The 21,803-nt window shown below is 43.4% G+C and overlaps 1 protein-coding gene across 1 annotated transcript in view; it reads left to right on the top strand.

Annotated features, from left to right (window-relative positions):
- CACNA1I (calcium voltage-gated channel subunit alpha1 I) overlaps positions 1–21,803 on the top strand; it is a 145,919-nt gene that overhangs the window by 56,853 nt on the left and 67,263 nt on the right. The window contains exons 2-3 of the mRNA XM_032195274.1: positions 7,100–7,211; positions 7,989–8,122. Coding sequence (XP_032051165.1) covers positions 7,100–7,211; positions 7,989–8,122 — 246 coding nt within the window. The remainder of the gene's footprint in view (positions 1–7,099; positions 7,212–7,988; positions 8,123–21,803) is intronic.

The following is a 21,803-nucleotide window of genomic DNA, read 5'->3' as shown; positions in this document are numbered from 1 at the left end:
AAGTAGTAAGAGTTTTAAGGTTTGGATCCCAGTTTGTGTTTGAGGGGGCTTTCCCTGGTGGTCCTTCCCTGCTGTGACACCGCTGCAGATCCAGCTGCAGCAGGAAGAAGCTGCTGAACCTTCTATTAGGAGCTTTTGGAGCAAAATTCTTTCAACTATCTTTTACTATAATAATGTTCCAAGCTGCAGTCATATTACCTCATGCTGTGACCTTGTTCATGCTCCTAATGTGAAGCCAGGTCAGATTTTGGATGGAGATCTCCAAGGCAGAGCCAGAATGCTGCAGGAGGCACCATTTGGGGGTCAGCAGGAGGTGCAATTTCTCGAGTCAGTCCTGAACTGATCCCACAGCATGGTGGAGTATTGCTTTGCTGGCAAAAAGACCTGCAACTGCAGTCCCAGCCATCTAAGGATATTAAAAAGCTCTTTCTCCAGGAACAGTCATTACCTCTGATACCCTGCTCAAGTTTAAATTTGGGTAATTACTTTTTTTACCTAAAAAAAGATCCTTGGGTGTTGTTTTTTTTTTTTTTTTGTTTTGTTTTGTTTTGTTTTTCTCCCCAAATGCTACATTTTTTTTTTTTTTTATGCTTCCAATAGTAAACAGCTTTGTAGGAATGTTGCACACTGTTAAACAGATGCTCTTTTGCACCGTAAGAGCTAGATGCAATTCGGACGTGGGTCGTTATCAGTAGAGAAACTCTAGGGTCCAGCTGCTACAGGCAGGACGTAATCATTAACAGTAGGGCTGTAGCAACATTGATGCTTTGATGAATTGATGGAGAAGCATGGTATTTGCCAGGCATTTGAATAATTATAATGAATAATAAATCTCATCTGTACACCTCTGCTGAAGAAAACAACAGGTTGATTTAGAAGACCAACTTATATCCATCAGGTTGTTGTGACAACCAGCCAGATTTCTTGGTGCAACTCACTCTAGGTCTAGGAACAATGGGTTCTCCTGTGCTTGCTGTGGTGGAGTAAACAAGTCCTGCTTTCTCTCTGCAGTCCCCCATTTAATTAGTGGCCCTCTGTGGCCTGTGGTGGCCTTATGCTAGGTCAGAGCTCACTCCTTGCCTTCCTGTTTCTGGAATATCTGAAGATTTGTCTCATTGTGTTAATACCTCTGTCTATTTGCTCTTCAGATTCCATCTTAGCCTCTTAATCTCAATTGTACATTTTTCCTGTCAGAGGTTAAATTTCTTTCTATTACTTCTGGTTTTGCTAGACTTGAGAGTTTAATGGACACAATTAGCAGGTCTGAATAAATCATTACGGAAGGAGTTTTAAGAAATGAGAAATTTGCTCCATTTTGTTTCTGTAATGGGGGAAAAAAAAAGCTATCTGCAGTGTATTCACAGTGGATATAATACGTTGAGTGAGATACAACCAGCTTAGTTCTCATTAGTCTCTAAGATAGCTCTGAATTTGAGCTGTGCAGACAGAAGCCTGCTACAGGGACCCCTTTTCTGAGCGATCCTGGGAAGTCAGACGAATCAGAGAGGTTCACCCAAGGTACTTCCTTTTCTAGGTGTTTATCTAATTTAATGTGGATGTGATCGAGCTTTTTCCTCTTCTGATAAATCTGTTTTTTGCTGGAAACTCCCTTCCAAGGAGCAGAAACATGGGAGTATTTGCCAGGTATTTAAAATCTCTCCATCTCCTCCTTCTTCTGTGCTCCATTGCCCTGCCTCCCAGGAACACCATCGCAGGTTGTGTAAGTCTTCCCTAGTGCCTCTCAAATCAATGTTACAATCCTGCTGTGTTTGGCAGTACTGCAGTCCTTTCCTTGGCATTAGTATTGCAAAAGATTTGAAGACCTCAATGATGCATATGTCAGATGCTCCTCTTTCAGGAGAAGAACGTATATATGATGATGTGATGAAAGCAGCCATATACAAGTACAAGAGATTACATTGATATCTGAAGACCTAGAGCATGTCAACCTTGAAGCCTTTATAACTTGTCTTTAGTGGCTTGGCTACCATGAAATCCCAGCATTTGCAACATTTGGTATTGGCATTTAATTTCCAATTGACTCAGAAAGTGAGAGTTCTAAGTCAGGTCAAAAACCCACAACCTTTTTTCTGTAGTGTTGAAACATTTCCCTGTGCGGGAAAAAAAAAAAAAAAAAAAAAGACAGAAGAAATGTTTCAGCCTTTCCAAAATAGATTTTTTAAAGCTTTTTGTTCTGAAAAGTGTTTTGATTGTTTTGATCTAGTTGAACACAAACACATTTTGAGATGTATTTTCCTTTGAATGTAACATCTGATGTTCACTCAACTCCTTCTACCGGGTTAGGTTAGCAGATTGAGGCTGAAGTGAAGGAACCCTATTGCTTCTGTCAGCTTGTCTTGTAGAGAAAAAAAACACAAAATTCCCATATATCAGCACAAAAGAAGGAGGAAAAAAAAGCTGTGATAAGAAAAAATTGGGAGAAAAAAAATGAGACCCACCTGTGAGGGTATCTGCAAAAGCCAATAGCACTGAAGGAGAGAAAATGAGAACTTCTTTCCCCAGAGCTACTTGTCGCTCTGACCTTCGCAACACAAATCATTCCTTTCATTAGAAATGAAATATTAACTGTCGTGCAGCGGTTTACAGCATCCTACTGGCTTCTTGCAGGAGGGTCACAAAGCAGTAGAGGAAAACAGGGAAGAAACATAGTGCTGTCCTTACAGAGCTTGTTTCAAAAGGAGAGAAAGTGCAATCATTGCAAACTGGAATGACAGGGCGCAGCTGTCTACCTGGTGGAAAGCATGGTTAGAAAAGAGGGAGATGGGAAGGATCCTAAAGGGGAGGCAGAGAAAGGAGGAATGATCATGGAAATGCGATGTCTCATCTGCAGGGTGACCATGGAGGTGACCATGGATGTGCCCACTTGGTGATGGCTCAGAGGTGGGAGGCCACAAGAAGTTGTGTGTGTGGTTGTCCAGTGTTTGGCTGGGAAGCATCATGTGGGGCTCCATATTTCCATCTATGTTTTTTTGCTGGTGATACCTGCTGCTTGCTACTTCAGTCATTGAACTTCTCTGCTGCAGCAGGCCCTGCTCTCTGTTTTGGGGCAGGAGCAGGGGCTAACATAACCATTCACACCGTAGAGTTAATTTCTTCCTCCTGTTGTAAGCCCTTTGTAGCCAAGGCATTTTTACTGCAGGTTCAATGGGCCCAAGATGTTCAAGGCATCTCTAGGAATGGATATAATCAGAGATCATAGTCAAGGCAACTCTAGAAATGGATATAATCAGAGATAGCAATGAGGAAGACTGAGAGAAAGTCACACATATAAAGCTTATGCATTTTCTGTGCTGTTAGGAGCACCAGCAGCTGGGTTTGGTGTACTCTTAATCTCCAGGTGAAGACGGAGGGAAAGGAGAGAGGAGCCCAGGGTATTGCTTTGTTTTGCTTTGTTCTTGTATTTTTGTCAGCAAGAAAAAGCACAGATTAAGGCTGATCCCAAGAACATTAAGTAGTGCCCAGTTTTCCCATGCACAAGCTAATTACAGCTCTGATGCAGAGATACGTTGCTTCTGCTGTTTGTTGCTTAGAAATCAAGCCCAAAGGCTTTGCCTGCACCTCATCACCTGTTTCTAACACCATCTTGCATTACACATAGTCATGTTATCAAGCACTACGGCAACATGTCCAAGTCCCAGAAACACCTGGAGATCTCCTTAATTGCCCTGCAACTTGTGGCTTTCAGCTAAAGCTCCATCTCAGGTGGTTTAGGGGGGTTCTCCCCTGGTGTGTGCTGGTGATGGATGTCTCCCTTGAGTCTCTACCCATCCCCGCTGGAGGATGGTGGAGGGTCAATGGATACGTGGCAGCTCCCTCTGGCCACCAGCTGGATGGGCCGCACTCAGGCTGTGTAATTAGATGCCTTGAACTTCAGAAGAAGTTAATTAGGAATGAAACTTCTGACCGAATGATGCAGATTGCGAAGACGGGCTTTGTCAGCAGCTGAAATTAATTGCAGGCTCAAGCACAGGGAAAAGCGGGGCGGGGGAAGGCTGCGGGGAGGGGGAGGCCTCACTGCCGAAAGGAAGATGATGAACCTGGCTGCAGGCTGTTGCCGTGGTGACGGGAGGCCGTGATGGTGTTTGACAGCGGTGACACATGGAAGGCCACAGGTACCTCTAATTACCCCCTCCGACAATCCAAGCGGGCAGCAACCCCTCCTGACTCGGGGCAGGAGATGCTCTGCTTTTCTCCTCATGCTTTCTTCCTCTCCGCTGCAGGTGGGATCTGCCTTTTCGGGGGCCCCTGCCTGCTCTGAAAGGAAAACCATGTGGCAGCAGGAGGAAAGCTTTTCCTAATGTTGCTTTAATCGCCCAGGAGCCGCCAGCGATTCAGCAGCGTCCTCAGGAAGCCTGGACGAGGCTGGCAAACTTTCAGAGAGCTGTTATCTGAAAGACGGGGGAGGAGAAACTGAGTGCAGCAGCCTCACATTTTTGAGAAAGAAGATTCAGGGTCTCCTGCACCTGGCCCGAATTGCGGGGTTTTGGGGAGTGCTTGCCACGGCTGGCTGGACCTTGAGTTTCAGGTTACTGAAACCCTGAGGGCTGCTGCAGGGGGGAGTGAGAGGAGAAAAGTTAGCACAGGAGCATCCCAGCCACCCGCATGATGCCACTGCCGAAGCACACACACAAAAACATGGATATTTGCAAAATAAACCCCTGACTTCAAGCCCTGAGCTCTCTGAGGCTGGTGGTGGTTGGAGAGTACTCCCTGCTGTCAGGTCTCTTGTGTCATGTTTTCTGGTCATTTCCTTAAAAAAAAAAAAACACCCAACTTCTAGCTTTTAAAGTGATTTCTGCTCTTTGTTTTCTATGTATTTATTTCAGCCAGGAGTACTCTGAGTGCTGATGGGGATAACACATGCCTGGGGGATTAAAGATGACAGCTGGATTGTGCTCGGTGCCCAGTGACAGGACAAAAGGCAATGGGCATAGACTGAAGCATGGGAAATCCCATGTAAGCAAACACTGCATAAGTAGTCAAAGGCTGAGGCAGGCTGCCCAGAGAGGTTCTAGTGTCTCCATCTCTAGAGATACTGAAACCCAATATTGGAAAAGACCCCGAGCAATCTGCTGTAATTGACCCTACTTTAACCGGGGGTTTTGGACAAGATCACCGTAGGAAGCCCCTTCGAGCATTGGCCCTTCTGTGGTTCTGTGTTTCTGTGAGAGTTGGCACAAAACAGTTTTTGGAAAGTCCAGAAGAGAACTGTAGTCTTACCTGAAAGGCCTGGGAGAGGTAATGGAAACCTATCCAGGTGCTTTCCTGGGCTGTGAATTGGGTCACTATAGAAATACATAGGAGAGAGAAAAGTGGGAAATTGAATATTTTTTTTGTATAGACCTCAGGGGATAAGCATTTTACTCATGCCCTTTTGACATATTTCTCTCCAAAAAGGCCTCAGTTTTTGAAGCCCTTTGTGAGGGTAGGCTCTACGTACTTATTTCATAGACTGCTTGGGATTAACTTTGTAAGGGAGAGTGATAACATGTTCTTGAAATCACCTCATAGCATGATTGGCACAGTAGAGCTGTTTCCCTGTTCTTGTCTGATTTTGCAGCTGAAGGTAGCTCACTGAAAACCAGGTGGGGGAGAAGAGAAAGAATTAATAATCTTCTAGATCAGATTATGTGGGTTAGTCATGAATCACTGTCAGAGAACAAGCAAGGAAAAGTTGCTCAGAACAAACCACAGATTTTGAGTGTCTTTCAGAAGTGGCCAGAGATACAGGCCACAGTTTTGGATTTGGTTCTGTGAGGAGTGAAAACGGGTGCACTTAGTGAGTTGTATTTTTAATAGACAATTTCTCAGCTCTGTTAGTTTAAATTAAGAAAAAAAAAAAAAAGAGAGAGACAAAACTTTGAAAATGGAAACTGAGCAGGGATGCTTGTGAGGCGTGTTAAATTACACAAGTGATGTTTCTGCCAGAGGTTGGAGGTCCATTCTCATTAGATCTACATCGCTGCTTTGCAATGTGAATGCTGGAAAGAAATCACAGAAATGTGTGCCCAATTTTAGAGTTAAAACACTGTAAATGAGTCCTTGGATAAGTGAGAATTGGGTCCTAAGCCTCCTTCATTTGAAAGAGTGGGATGGTGAAAACGAGGCAGATAGAGGCTGTGAAGGGCACAGAAAAGGTTGCTCAACTACACCATTTTTACCCTCTGTTGTAATATATAAGTGAAGTGGCACTTGATGAAATTAAAAGGCAACAAATTAAGTATAATAGGAGGAAACACTTTTTAATGTAAAGTATAATTAGCCAATGTAGCTTATGGCTGCCAACTATTATTGAAGCAGATATTTCAGAAAGATTCTCAACAAAGGATTCAAATGAATAAGCAAAGCATCTGCAGGGACACCACTATAGCTGAGAAAACAATTATAAGGGCTATCAATCCTCATGCTTTAGGGCACAAACAGATCACCAGCTGGGGTCAGAAATGCAATTTCCCCCCATGGTTACCGAATAACTTAATTAGGCACATGGTGAAGTTTTATCCTGCATGGGTCACTGCTGGAAGCAGAATAACAGATTAGATGGACCATTGACCTGTTCCAATATGGCAACTCTTTATCTTCACTCCTCACTTCTCAGAAGTGAAGAGGGAGACTTCTAGCCTTATGCTGTACCCCCTTCCCAGAAGGGCTGTAATTGCTGGGCTCATGCAGAGACCCAGATGTCCATTTCATTGTATTCGATATAGCCCTTCATCAGATCCCAGAGATTTCTGCCGCCTCTGAGTTTTGTGGCACCATAGAAAGTCTCTTCCCACTGTATTTGTAAGATCTGTAAGCCAACAAGAGAGGAATCAGTGTGTGTTTAACTATGGCAACAATTTGACTTGTCTAAGTACCTTAGGGCTCTGAGCTGCCTGTACATTCACATTTTCAGAAGAGTTTTGGCTTAACCAAACAGTGGAGAAGTGAGGAACTGAGGGAGAAAAACATAAGAACGTAATATATCAGCCTACCAGCAGTTATTTCCCTTCATCTTCCTATTTTGACATCCCAAGTCTAGATCAAACTTACCTTGGCTGTGATACTTTTGCAGAAGTTTTCCTTGACTCTTTTCCACCTGGTTTGAATGTGTCAGCATGATGGTGATTTTGCTAAACTGCGTTACCCTGGGGATGTACCAGCCATGTGAGGATATGGACTGCCTGTCTGACAGGTGTAAAATCTTGCAGGTAAGCAGACTTCCTTCCTGTTGTGATGGCGCATCAGTGCAAGTCATAACGTTTCACACATGTTTTCCATCAGTGTGCTGTCAACACCTTACCAACAAGGTTGGTGAGAACATCCTGGCCAACAGATTAGTAAAATGGCAAGAGCTTGCATTGAAGAGGAGGTAAATGAGATTAGAGAAAGATAATTAATGAAGACTATATGTGACCAGGCAATACGGAATAGTTGTTAACTTTTCTGGTCCTGTGCATAAGGCAGGTCTTCCCGACACAGGCAGCTACAAGATACATAGCTCACGGAGAAATAACTGTGGTTATGGCGCCCAGACAGGAGGGAATAACAACCCCCAATGCATTTGCTACTCTGCTGAGGAGCAAGAGTACTACCGAGTCCAGAGGTAACATGGCAGTCAAGGTGCCAACAAGGAGAAGAAAGAACAGGCGCACTAAGAGGGGCCATTGGTACCTCCTAGGTGGCCAGGAATGTCTGTGTGTTCCTGGTTGGTCTTGGACCTGCTGGTTCTGAGCCACCACCTTCTTTCAAGTCCATGTAAAGAGGCCCTGAGTCTACATAAATTATTTCATCCATAGAGAAAAAACAGAGCCCCGTCTTGCTTGCTTAAGAAGCAGATAGCTGTGGTACTAGTGCTGAGTGGAAAAGCTTGTCCAGCCCTGCCCCTAACTCATTTTCAGAAGCACTGAAATTCACATTTATTTCACTTTCTGTATTTTAAAGCTGAGAATGCTTGTCAAACTTGCTCTTGCTTTTCTGATTGGCAGGTATTTGATGATTTCATCTTCATCTTCTTTGCAATGGAAATGGTTTTAAAGATGGTGGCCCTGGGAATCTTTGGCAAGAAGTGTTACCTTGGGGATACCTGGAACCGCCTGGACTTCTTCATTGTTATGGCTGGGTAGGTTGACAGCTTCTGTGCTTATTTGTTCTGTGTTTGTTGGAGTCTTTTATAGAACTGAAAAAACTCCCCATCTGAAGAGCATATGAAGGTTGTTGGCAACTATGAATGCTTTTCCCTAAGTGTATTGAGCAGGGTTAAGCCCCTCATATCCTGATGGAAGGTAAAAGTAAATCCTCGCAAAGCCAATGATGCTACTCTTGATTTGCCATGGTATAACTGATGGGAAAGTTTCCACTCTGGTGCTACTCCAGGAAATTTGCAAAATTGAATCTGATATGCTGCGGTTAGTCTATGGAATAAACAGTAGACAAGGTAGCTTAGCTCTCCAGCTGATGTGCAGCTGTCTATCTCACAACTTCAGCAGAGGGTGTTAAGTTGTACCAGCTGAAGAGCAAGCCCAGAAATGTTTTTGTTAATGTCTGAGTGGAGGAGGTACAACTTTTACCAAAACCAAGATGCCTTCTCTGTTTCCAGCAACAGCTGGAACAGTTCCTTTCAAAGTTAGGAATGTAGTGTTTTTGTATTGTTTTGTTTTTTAAACTCTGGGCATTTTGTCTTTTTTTGCATTGGCCTAACCCATGATACTATTGGGACGAGTTGACATTTGAGTGTTTTTTATAAGTTACTATGGAGAAGCTCTGATTTCTCCTCTGCATATATGAAGTGAAAAGCCTACCAGGATGTGCCTGTGGAATCACAGCAAAATGTCCTTCTCTAATACCAGTGGTCATGTGCTTTTTGGGATTTGATCGTTTTCGATCATTTTGCTTTGTGCTATAATAAAAGATAAAAAAAAATCAGAAAATTTATGTAATATTGCTGTTAGTACAGAAAAGGAATTGAAATCTTTTCAGAGAGAAACCTCCCACTTTCCTCTCCCTCCCAGCAAGGTATTACCAGCATTCACTGTCACCTGGAAGTGCGTGTATTACTGACAGAGCCAGCAGTGAGTTCAAGCTCTCTTTGCAGAGCTTTTCCCTCAGGTGCAGAACAGCGCTGTCTTTACATTTGCTTTTGACACAGTTGTTCTACAGAAAGACTTGAAAGCTGCTCCCTCTGGAGTGGTGTATAATTGTTTGCTTCTGGGGGGAGCTGAGATTTTCAAACTCAGTTCAGTTGTAAAAGTTTGAAGGTTGGTCCTCAGCCGGCTTGTACATGAAAGGCGGACAGACAGATGAAAGCTGTAGCTTTTTGTGAATTAAAGCAACGTGCATGAGATGGGAAGACCTTTCTTGTGCCTGAGTCTGCTGTGATTAGCATGTGATTTAAAATGGGATCACATTATGAGGACTGTGAGTTCATCAGGAAAGGAAAAGTTAAAGCATCTGACACGTGCTGGTGAGAAAAACCAGATCATTGCATGTTCTAGCCTGAGCTTCTGGTGGCAAAAGGTGCTGGTGGCAAAAGGTGCTGGTAACCGGGTGCATGAAAAATGAAATATTGAGGAGGAAAGGGAAGAATAAGTGTGTTAGAAAAGGGGACCTCAGAGCCCAAGGTGCTTCTCCTTGGGGTGATGTTCTACGTATACAGGATGGGAGGAAGGCTCTGCTCCAGGTGGGAACGCGATAGCCAGCACATTGCTGGGGTGTAAAAAGTTTGGGAATGGGGGTCTTTCTCTGCCTAGTACCCATGGTGTGTGAGCAGTGCTATCTGGAGAGATGAAGAAATCAGTAGGGCAATGCTAAATGAAAGAGAGTGAGTTCAAATGCTTGTTCCATGCAGGAAACAAATGAAAATGAGTGTTGTACAAACTGCACCACAGGAGGTTCCATCTAAACATCAGGAAGCATTCTTTGATGTGCAGGTGATGGAGCACTGGTACAGGCTGCCCAGCGAGGCTGTGGACTCTCCCTGCTTGGAGATCTCCAAAAGCTGCCTGGACGTGGTCCTAGGCATGCTGCTCTGGGTGGCCCTGTTGGAGTAGGGCTTTGAGCAGGGGGCTACCATGTCCCTTCCCACCTCAACCTTGCTTGGTTCTCTGAAATCCCTGCTACCTATATCAGAAGCAAGTAAACCCCATTTATCCCTTTCATCTGCCATCATTGATGGAGAAATCTGAGAATAAAGAGCCTTTTGCGCATTTGATAGTGGTACTAGAAATGAAGCTCACATCTGAACTCTTTTCAACGCCTAAGAGACTTAGAATCAACTCCTTAGATATAAAATAATCAGTGTGGAGGACTTTTTCATTTCAGGCCCAAAACTGAAAGAAATTTGTTTCCTGATTTCTATACAATTGTCCTCATGAGGTGTCAGGCTGAAATGATAGTAATCTCATTAGAATATCTGATCTCAAAAGACTTCTGCTAAAGAAAGATTTTCCCATTTAGTTATATAGAACTAATGACTATATAATGTATTTTGAGTTATAAAAGCTTATGGTTATTAATTCATTATTCTTTGAAATTCATTAAAACGGTCTGCACTGTTTAAATCAAATCCAAGTAGAGGCTTAAACATGCCCTTACATAAAAACTGTAGGCTTTTATTTAACCTCAGATTTAAGCCCCAGACTTTATCCTGACTGGTCCCACACCTGTATCATGGCTTCACCTTGCTCTGGGTCCAAATGCTGCCTTAGCCTTCTGACTAAGGGAAGACAGCCTGCATCAGGTCTTGCATATTTTCTCCATGCCAGTGTGTTAAATCCTGAAAATAAGCTAATCAGTTTAATCTAAAGGCCTTATCTTTTTCATTGTCCTGGGCTCTCAAGGACTGCAAGGGAGGTCATGAATTTGACCCTTAAAAAAACATCCATAATGTTGAAAAGTAATGCACTGCCTAGAAGACATTCGAGTATCTCTCAATTTCAAGAATAAGGCCCGTATTTCCCAGCCTTTTTTCTTCCTTTCTCCCTTTGAAAATACATACATAAGTGGTGCTCCAAGCAAGGCATCAAAGGTTCAGAGAGTGAACCGCAGCTTGGAAAAGCCAAGTGCAGGTGAGGGACCATTCTGTCGGGTGCTCCTGGGTGGCTGAGATACCTCCATCTGCCTAGCTGCATGACAGCATGTTTTATCAAAGAGCATAATGATTATTTGCTGCTATTGCCCCAGACAGTGCTTTGGTTACATAAGCCATGTATTCAGGCGTTCGTTTGTAGTTTCCTCCTCGCTTCCTTGGAAAGCCAGAAGCTATAGTTTTAGTTAGCTGAATTCCCTTGTGTGCCCCTGCCCTGCTTGCCCCTGCTCCCCACGCAACCCAGCAGCTCAAGGAGGAAGACTCCATTGTCACTAAAAATGCTCAGTTTCCATGGCGATAGGAGCTGACATCACCAGAACTTTCTCCCCTCTTGCACACTCCCTCCCCCAGCCACCTTCAACACGTTTTTTTCCAGAAAGGATTAAAAAAAACAAAAACAAAACAAAACAAAACAAAAACAACAAGCAAACAACAAAAAACACAAAACAACAGTCCTAAGTCAATGTTCTCCTTCATTGTTACCTTCAATGGAGAGAGGGAATTTGGATTGAATGGCCATGCCCTTGTGCACCCAAGCAATGGGCTGTAATTTTGGCTTTCCAATACTCTGGCTCCCAACTGCTTGCTGGTGACGGGAGGTTGCAGGTTCCCAGACGTTTCATGCAGGCTGTTTGTCACCAGCTGTCCCAGTGGGAGTCCCTCTTCCCATGTGTTTGTGTTCATGTCTTGTCTGTCGTCATTTGTTTCCCACAGCAATGGGTGCTTTTGGAGAGCTTGATCTGCAGCAACTCAAAGGGCAGCTTCCTAAAGTTGAGAGCCTACTATTTTTTGAAAACTGAGATAATCAGTCACGCTGAAAACTTAGGCCAGACTCTCTACATGAATTTAGGAGAAGTCACTTATTTCTGGGATAATGCTCATCACCTTTTTAAGTTAGGCATTTAAGTTAGACATTTCTCTAGCAACTTGCACTCTACTTGTATGGGTGGTAGCTAGTTTAAGGGGATAGGGCTTTATTGCGTGACCAGGGGGATGCTTGTGATTACAGATCTGTGCACAGAATACATCCAAAATCTTTCCTTAACTAGTTCAGTAGCTGGGGAGAGGCTGGTATATCTGTCACAGAGATATACCAGAGATATACCTTCTTTGCCTCTCTCCATCACCACACCACAACGTAGATCTCATAAACTGATCAAATCCCATCCTAACCTTGACTTTGATGAGAATGGTGTGACTTGTGTATTTTGTCATTTTAAGACACAGTTGCAGGTTTGTTTAACAGCTTTTTTAAAAAAGCTGTGGTGGACAGTAGAGCAAGACACTCAGAGCAAGTTGTCACTTCAGTGCCTTAAACATTGCTAATATGGTCTCTTTATTCAGCTACGTAGTCACAACACCTCTCTGTTATTTTATGCAGCTACTTTCTCCAGTGGCTCCAAGTTGTTATTTATTTATATAATTTATTTATTTTTTCCACCTCACAATCATCTCTTCTGAAGAAAGAAAATCCCTTCCTATTAGTAGGGACAGCAAACTTTGTTCCCAGATATGTGGTGTTGCATTCGTTCGTGTTGGCATATATATTATTTGCATTTCCAAAGCAGTTCATACTGTTCTGTGTTGCTGGCTTATCCTCTTTGTTTCTTTTCTGTTCTCTTAAAAATATGCTTCAACTGCAAAATCCACTTTATTTTTTTTTTTCTTAAATTTTCTGCCAAGTTGTAATAAATAAATAAAGAACAGAGTGGCAAGAATTGTACATTACAGGAGTACATCTGCTCACAAATAAGTCCCCATTTACTGTTGCATGTGAGGCCTATTACTTAGCCAGTTTTTCTCTAGCTAATGTATGTCATGACGATTTCATATCATTCCAGTCCTATCAACATAATTACTTGTGTGAACCAGACTTGTAATCTCATAAGAAATTATAGCACATTAGTTTGATGATGTCTATTTTTCCTTAAACCTGTGTTGATTATGGCTAATTTTATTATCCACCTTTAATCCGTAATCTATCAAAGCCACGTACTGACGATTTCATTATTGTGCTGTGATCAGCATCAGTCCAGTCAGCCTACTGAGATCACCGTGTAGCTAAAGCACTGGCACAGCACCAGAATTTCTCTGACCTTTGGATGCTTTCCCAGTTTTCTGAGACTAACCAAAAATCAACAGCACTGGTCCAGGACTTTTTTGGCCAACTCTTTTAAAACTCTTGGATATAAGTTGTCCAACCTTGCTTATCTTAGAGTATCCTTATTTTGATAGGTACAGGTAAAATACTTGGTCACAGCTGCAATTGAGAGCAGCTCATTACCATCTTTGTTATAAAAAAATTATCATCTGACCTTCCCCATAGAACTGTTCTTTTTTATTGATGTTTCTGCCTTTTTACACTGTTCATGACAATTCTGTTTTCTTCTTCCAGTGATTGACTTGTACCATTTTATGTTTGTTCAGTTCTCTTACAAATTTTCTGGATTTTTCATCTCTTAATTTATATTCATTGGTATCAGCTTCCCCTTTCTTGCTTTCATTATATTGCTGCTTTTGCTCATTTTGTACTATCTTTTTAACCAGTTCAGCTTTCTTGTCTCTCTTGTAGCTTCTTGGATACCTGATAAATGTTCTTAAGTAATACTTGTTTGTTGTCCATAGTTCATGAATTAAATTCTTTATCCTGACAGGTTTGACGCATGGCTGTTTCCATGTGTTTTCAACTTAATGAATATGACCCCTGTAATCCACCAATTATATTTAGTAGTATTGATGATCTTACTTGGCATGTACATGACACATGTAATTAAGTAGTCCCAGCTTTAAGTTTATTGATCACTCCCTCCCCCAAAAACAAACAAACAAAAAAAAACCAACAACAAACCAGTACATCTTAATTGACCATCTCTGCATCTTTGGTTCTAAAAATCAGCTTTTAATTTATGCTGCACTTTTTTGTAAATGCTGGGCAATTGTAAGAATACTTAGGTGACCCCAGTATGTTGTCCAAATCCAACTCTTGCAGAATGGATAAGGGGAGTTTTTTTCTTTTTTTTCTTTTTTCTTTTTTCTTTTTTTTTTTTTTTCTTTTTCCTATGAGTTACAGAGCAATACCAAGAGAGCTGTTTTCAAGTGTGATCTGTATATACCTGGTCATATTCATAGGCTAAGAATATAATTAAGGTTGGAAAAGGACCTTATGAGAAGTCCAGTCCAATATCTTGCTCAGGGGTAAATAACAAGCTCGGGTTAGGTTGCTTCGAGTTGTCCGGTTTGGTCTTGGAATGCCCCAGTGATGAAGACTGAATTACCTCTCTGGGCCTCTGCCCTACTGCTTATTTATCTGTATACTTAGTCTGAGCCTCCCTTCCCTGTTGGATTTATATCTGCTGTCTTGCTCTCCTGCCATGCACCATTGCAGAGGTACCACTGAGCAAAGGGGATAATCCCTTCCCGCATCTACTGGCTGTGCTCCTGTCAGTGCAGCCTAGTATGGCTTCTGCTTTCCTTTCTGCAAGGGTACACCATGGGCCACATGTTGCCTGCTGTCCCCCAGATCCTTTCTGGCAGAGCTCCTACCCAGTACTGAGGCAGTGGGTCAGCCCAGCCCAAGTGCAGGACCTTGCCTTTGTCAGACTCCATGAAGCTCCTGCCAGCCCGTCCCTCTAGCCAGGAGGAATTCTCTGCTTTAAATAGCAGAAAATTAATCCATAACTTAACTCTTAATTTCCAAATTGTCACCGAGTCTGTACTCGAAATTTGTCAAAGAGCACTACACCCCCTCCCTTTCTGTCCACTTGAGTCTCCCTTGCTAGGTTAAAATCATTGACTTTAATATTCCTCTCATGCGAATCTTCCCACCAGGCTTCCCAATTGCCATTTAGTCTGTTTATGCTCATAAAATGAACAATTCCTATTCTCTTTATTACTCGGGCCCCTGGCACTGGTGTACAGACGATACAATTTTTCTCTTCTCTACATCTTTTAGTGCCTTGATTAGTTTTGTTCCTGACATGGAAGCCCTGTAAGGATTTACATTTTTCTTAATTTCAACGCTTTCCCCTTTGGTTCTTCATTTAACAGTCTACTGACTGGTCTATCTCTCATTTCTGCATAAACTAATTCATTTCTAATGAAATGCTGGTTAATGTTTCTGCTTCTCCAGGGGTAGGTCGATGCTTTGCAAGTCTCCCTTCCTACCTGGCTGACCCAGCCAGCAGTTCATTGCCAGATTGCTCCATCTTCTCCTTTCCTTTTGGGTCAAACTCAAGGAGCTCAGCTGAATGTATCTTGTCCGTCTGCTTTAGAAATTGTCTATAATCTGTGGCATAGCATAAGAAAAACAGTCAATTTCAAAACACATCATAGGTGAAATATTGCCCTGGAGGTTTGGAAACCTTCCTAGGTTTGCCTTTTTATCTATTGTTTCAGCCACAGTACAGCAGCACAGCTCTCCTGATATCTTCATTTCCCTTCCAGAGCATTCCGTTCTGAATAGTTTCACAGCCTTTGGAGGAGGTTTTCTGGCATCTCTGTACAGCTGGAGATCCCTTCTTGGCCATGTCTGGTAACCCGTTAGATTGAGCAGAACAATTCTTCTTGCTCCCTGTGCCTCTTAGCAAGCTGTTTTTTTTTTTTCAGAAATGCTTTATGCAGCTTCCACACAGGGAGTCTGGAACACATTGCTCTCTATTAACTGCAATTATTATTATTATTGTTATTATTATGACCTTATCTCAATGGTGCATATCAACAGTCTTTGATTTCTGCTTCCCCTAAATCCTTAGATATTACTTCCTTTTTTTTCCATAAACCTGCAGTGATGCTGCTTCCTGAATTCTTGCTTCTGATCAATTTTCACCCCTTTTCTTACCTGTGCTGTCCAGTGTCAGTGCAAATATGTCTGAGCAGCAACTCTTTCCTTACAAGGAAACCACCAGCTCAAACCTCTAGGACCTCAAGCTCATCCCAAGGCACTTCAGCCCAGGCAAGGGGGCCAAAGGATGGGAAGTATCAGCCCCCTGCCTCAAATGCCTCTCCATCCCCAGGCAAGAAAATTGTCCATTCTGGGAAGATGCTGCTTGGCCTGAGATGCTGATAGACTTCAATCTCATGAGACAGGGAAGTGTGCTGCCTATCTTCTGTTTTCACTTTGCTTTTAATTAACTGTGGTCCTTCAGGGACCTGGCCAGAATCTGCATAGTTCTGACTTTAAAATCTAGGACCATTAAATACTTATTAGCAGCAATGTAAACAGCAGAATACTCAGAAAATCTTGGTTAGCTAGTCTTCAATGCCAAATGGAAGTTTCTATAAAATTATGGCAAGTTAGAGAAAACTGTAATAAATACAGCAATTAGGTGTTTCAAGCAGCGATCAGAGAAAGATGGAAACCAGCAAGCAGCAGGCTAAATATCATCCTCACCAAAGGCAGAAATATCAGAATTGCTGCCCTCCCCCCCAACACACACTCACTTTTTCCTCCTTAATGATACTAATTATTTCATTTGCTTTCCCCTAGTAAAGCTATCCATAGATGTGCAACATATTGAAATGAAAAGAGTCATCACAACGAAATGAATCACACCAGAGAAGAATCAAAACAAGGAGGCAGCGGTACCCTGCGTGCGTTATGTGTAGCTCTCAATTATTGCCTCTAATGCTTTGCCTCCCTGAAAACTAATTCCCTACTGCACAAATCCTTAGCTTCACTAAAAAGAAATAAAGGGGACACTACCAGCAGCCTTGCAGGATCAAGATGCAAATATATTTTTTTTTTTTTTGGCTAAGTAATGAAATGCAGATCCAGAAGCCTGTGCTCAGTCTCTTGGTTTTCAAAAGTGAGGCCTCATCACTTGTCTTCAGTCATCTGAGCTTGCCCAGTCCCTCTGGCTTTCTTATCACAGTGTGAAAACCTGCTTATGTCTTTTCATATCATGTCTCTGAAACTGTTAAGAAACTCTGACGTTTTCTCTTAGTGCTCAGTTTGGAGAGAAGTCTGAGTGTTCAGGGGTGTGAAATAATCACATCCTAGGCAGCCAGAGAGCAGTCTCACAGGCTTTGGAAGCCTTCAGCAAGATTTTGCTTGTAGAGGAACTTTAAAAAGTAATAAAAAAAATAATAATAATAAAAAATAATAATAATAAAAAAGACTTTTATACTGGGGGGACAGTTGTGTTTTATATATTTTTTTTAGGAATACTAAGCATTGTAGCTCTGGAGCTGTGTAATTAGTAATTTATTAGTCTGTGAAAAAATATATTTTTGCTAACAGTCTCTTTACTTTTACTTTTTATTTTTTTAAAGGATGGGGGGAGATGGGAGATGTAATTTTTTCAGTCCTTGTTTTACTAGCAAGGCATTTTTTCCCCTTTGCTTCTAACTTCCAGCTCTTATCTCAGCAGAGAGTTGCCTTTATGCAGCATGATGAGCTATAACTTTAAAAGGGATAAGCAAGTCTACTTAGCTGAGCACACTGTGGTTTGCAGAGCAATTTAGGGGCCTGCTGTGTAATGTCTGGCCACATCCCATATGATGTTATCCCATCGTTTCTGCAGCAGGTGCTGAAAGGACTTCAGCTCATCTATTTAGGGTGCATTTTCCTGGCCTCGGGAGCACCAAACTGTGCAAAATGCTTGCTGTGCCAGCATTTGCACGCTCTCTGAGTATTTGTGCAGAGTGCTTGCTGGCGTTTGCAGCCAGTCAACAGTGGGTTTGGTGCTGGGCAGTGCCCGCCAGCCCCATGCCTGCTGCATCATGGAGCAACCCAAGGCCATAGGGCAGAAGATCAGATCCGAATAACCGGTTAACAGGGAGCCAGGGTAGCTGTGAAGGTTACATTTTTGAAGAGGTGCCCATGTGTGCCTGTGGAAGACCCATGTGGATGGTGCTGCCTGAAGCCTGTGCCCATTCCTAACCTTGTGTCTTCTTGCAGCTGTGAGCAAGTGAAGGAAGTGGGGAACAACACACACCAGTAGGTTGAGGGGCCCTGCTAACGAGGCAGTAAGCGGATTTTGCTGCCTGCCCTCTCTTTTCTGCACACCACTAATTCAGCCAACAGAGCACCCATGGGGCCAGACCTCTTCCACGCATACCCTGGCCACTACTGTATCTCTAACCTCAGAGGGCCAGAACAGGGTGGATCTAGCAATGCACATGCTTTTTAACCTCCTTTAATCAGAGGATCCCATTAATATAAGTCTGGAGAGGAGCTACAAGCCTGTCAGAGTGCCCTGTCCCATGAGGATGAGCTTTGCTTCACCTTTTCACTGCAAGCCTCTGTCTCTGCAGCCAGAGCAAAGGCACCTAAACCTGCTAGACCTCTCATCCTGGTGCCTACCACAGCAGTGAGAAGATTTGGGGGTAAATTTGTCCCCCACTGACACCCTACAAACTGCAGGCAGGAGCTTTGAGCTGTCCATGGGTTCATGTGTCAGGGGAGCATCTGGGTAATAGCAACATCAGCTCCAGCTTTTGGTATCAATATTTGAAGTAAAAAATTGGGAAAAGCTGGGGTACTTAGTTGAAGGAATTCAGAGCAGAGGATAAGAAGTTGTCTTCTGCCTTGGTCACCCCAGGTGCTCACAGATGCAAGGAGTGAATGGCCAAAGTCCCCAGGCAGCGAAAGCTTCACTTTGCACAGAGACTGATAGCAAGCCTGGTGCTGCAGCTTGGAAGCCACAGTCATGAAGTTTCTTGCTTCAGTGCCAAACCAAAATTTATTTGACAAAGAAATATGAATTGATTAGACTGCAGTTAATTAGATTTCAATTGAAAACCCATATCAGAGTAAGGGAATTAGACAGCTTTTGAATTTAACAAAAACATATTGGCTTTGTGTCATAAGAAAAATTCTGCTGCGGTATTTTCATGAATACTTCCAGAATTCATTTTAAATATTAATTTTTGGGTGCTAATTTTCAGCAAATAGAAGTTCAAGAGCAAAGATTATGAAAGCTAATAAGTACTTAATAAAGGTATAAGGAGATGTAAATATAAAGAGGTAAATGGCAATGTTTGAACTGTTTTAATCATGGATTTCATTGAGTGTAATTGCGGGGAAGCTGCTAGCCAGGCGCTGCAGGAGTACATTATCTTGGGTTATGCATACAGCAAGATAAAGACTGATTTTTTTTCTGGGACCCTCACGTGGCTCTCATATTCTTGCTAAGTCGACCTTATGGGGTGTTTATTCCTTGGGTCCTGCTGGCCCAGAGCCACGCTGGCTGGGCCTTGCTGCTGCTGCTGGGCAGCGAGCGTTGCTCTTCCCTCCTGAGCTTTGCTCCTGCCTGAGAAGCAGAGTGCCAAGGCAGACCTAAACCCGCTCACGGGTGCAGAGGAGCAGAAGAGGTGCCAGGCTGTGGCTGATGAAGCCTTTCTGCTAAGGCTGAGGTCTCACGGGCAGTGTGGGCGTGCGGTGCTGGCACTGTGCGTGCCCCCTTGTTCCCGTGTGCTTGCTGTCTGCTCCAGTGGCTTGGCATGGGATGGAGGTACACCAGGCCAGGCGCTTTCTGGACAGGGTCAATGCACTAACAAATTGCTCGCTTGTTCCTTTGTGCTAGTTTGGCTTCAGCTCTGTTAAACTCGAGGCCTCTTGTGTGTTTTGCTAAGCAGAGTTGCCTGGGCATAGTCCAATGTTCATCAGCAAGACAGAGACTAAATGGGAGGAGGAAGCAGGTAGAAGATTGGTAGCAAAAGCAACAAGAGGAAGAAAGAGGGAGATGGAAGAGGAAAGAAAAGATTGGGAAGGGAACTGAAAGACGTGAGGCAAAGTGGGAAAAGATGAGGGAAAGGCGAATGGAGAATGGAAGTTAAGGAGGACCAGAAAGATGAAGTGGAGAGGCGGAAACGCTGCAGGCAGGCATGAGTCAGAGAGATGGGGAAGGGAGGGTGTGGGGTGCTTTGAGAGTGAAAGGAAGCAGAGTTTGAGTAGAGAGGCACAGCCTGTCAGACGTCCCCCCTAATTCTGCAGGGTGAACCCCATGTGTGCAGCTGGTGCCCCTGTCCTGCTCCCCACCCCAGCAGTGCTCCCACCGTGTGTGTGGTGCGGGGACAGTGTGTGCGTCAACCCCCTTTCCTTCCAGAAGAGTTTCTCACAGAAAGTTTTCAAGAAGAAAATCTCTACTGAGGGAAGAAGAATTACTGTATAAATTCAATTATCTTGACAGCTCACTGCTCAAATTCCATCACAGATCGGGAGCTTCTCTCTGATTTCGCATAGTTCCAGCTTTGTAACCTGCCCCTGTGCTCGCCCACCCACGCCAGAGGCCACAAAATGCTTTAGCAGTGCCAGAAATGAGCTGCCATTTCCCTCAGGAGAGATGTGTTCCCTTCTGCCCCGTCATGGTAAAGGGAAAGGACAGCTCACAACCTACACAGGCTTTTCTATATCCAAGACTTTGCCCAACTACCTCCAGATCTTAAAGAAACCAAGTTTTTTACAAACAAAGCATGTTTAAAGCAGCCAGGAAAGAGTGGAGAAAGGCAGTTGGATGATGGAGGCTGCCCTTGTTCACTGCACTGATATGCCATGAAGCCAGGATGAGGAGCCTGGAAAGCTTGTGGGATTTAATAAGGAGACAGACATACTGCCTTTTATGTTGTTATGCTCTTGGTTAACGAACACCCAGCAAACACGTGGTTCCCTGGGTTGCTAGCACAATAGGGACCGAAGTTTGGTACCTGCCTGAGAGTCCAGATAAGCACTGTGAGCTTGAAATCTCGAGACCTTGAGACACAGATATGGGAAAATGCCACCCTCCTGCAGTAAATTTGCTGCTACTTTCTGGCTGATCTCTTTTTGTGACATCTCCTTTTGACTTTGTTAACCCATCACACCTCCAACAAGTGACAGTAGGACATCAGGTACAGCCCAACCCTAGGGAGCTTGCATGTGCTGGGTTTCCAGGCAGTGGGGAGCTGGCTGGAGATGGGTAAGAGCAAAAACTGCTGGGTTGGCAATTCCTGAAATGTTGCAGGTGCCCAGTGACTGCAGCAGGGTGATTTAGAGATCTTGTTTCAACAGGGGAAGGAGACAACAGGTTTTGACTGCAGAGAGGTTTGTTTATTTATTTATTTATTGTTAATTGCTGTGTCACCCTGTTCACCTGCAGTCCATTGTGGTACAGACACACTGCCCTTGTGCAAAGGGAATTGTGAGTAATCTAATGCTAAAACTATCATTAGGAATAAACAGGGGAGAATGAGTGGCCCTCGCTCCGAGAATCGCACTAAAGTTGAGCTGGAGTTGTTTGGGGTATGATTTACATGACTACAACAGGCATGCCTCTGATATGTCTGTGTTATTACAGCCAAGACCAGAGGCCTTGGAAGAACTGTGGGCAGAATGGGTCTGCTAAGCAAGCCAAAGCCCTGGGGCCTGCTAGGGCTGAGATCATTTTCGGTAGAAGTTGCTCTCTGAAAAATTTAACAGTTGCCCTTCTCTGACCCATCCTTAGGAACAGCCTGCTGTTTTCATTGGCAGAGTGATTGACCATTCTGCTTTTTTTTTTTTTTTTTTTTTTTTTTTTTTTTTTTCTAGCTAAACTGGAACATTTTTGCAGCAAATCTGCAGCCACCAAGAGGGTCCAGGATGCTGGCTCTCTGTCTGAACTGCATGGCTGCAGCTAGGGTAGCTAGCATTCGTCTTGTTCCACAGGGACCTGTGCTTTCTATTTCAATAATTGTTACTTTTCTAGTAATACATGGCCCATATTAAATAGGTGGCAAGCTCATTCCACCTGGCAGAGTTGGG

Source organism: Aythya fuligula, chromosome 1, assembly GCF_009819795.1.
Source record: "Aythya fuligula isolate bAytFul2 chromosome 1, bAytFul2.pri, whole genome shotgun sequence".
Taxonomy (NCBI): Eukaryota; Metazoa; Chordata; class Aves; order Anseriformes; family Anatidae; genus Aythya; species Aythya fuligula.
This window is presented reverse-complemented; position numbering and strand designations above follow the sequence as displayed.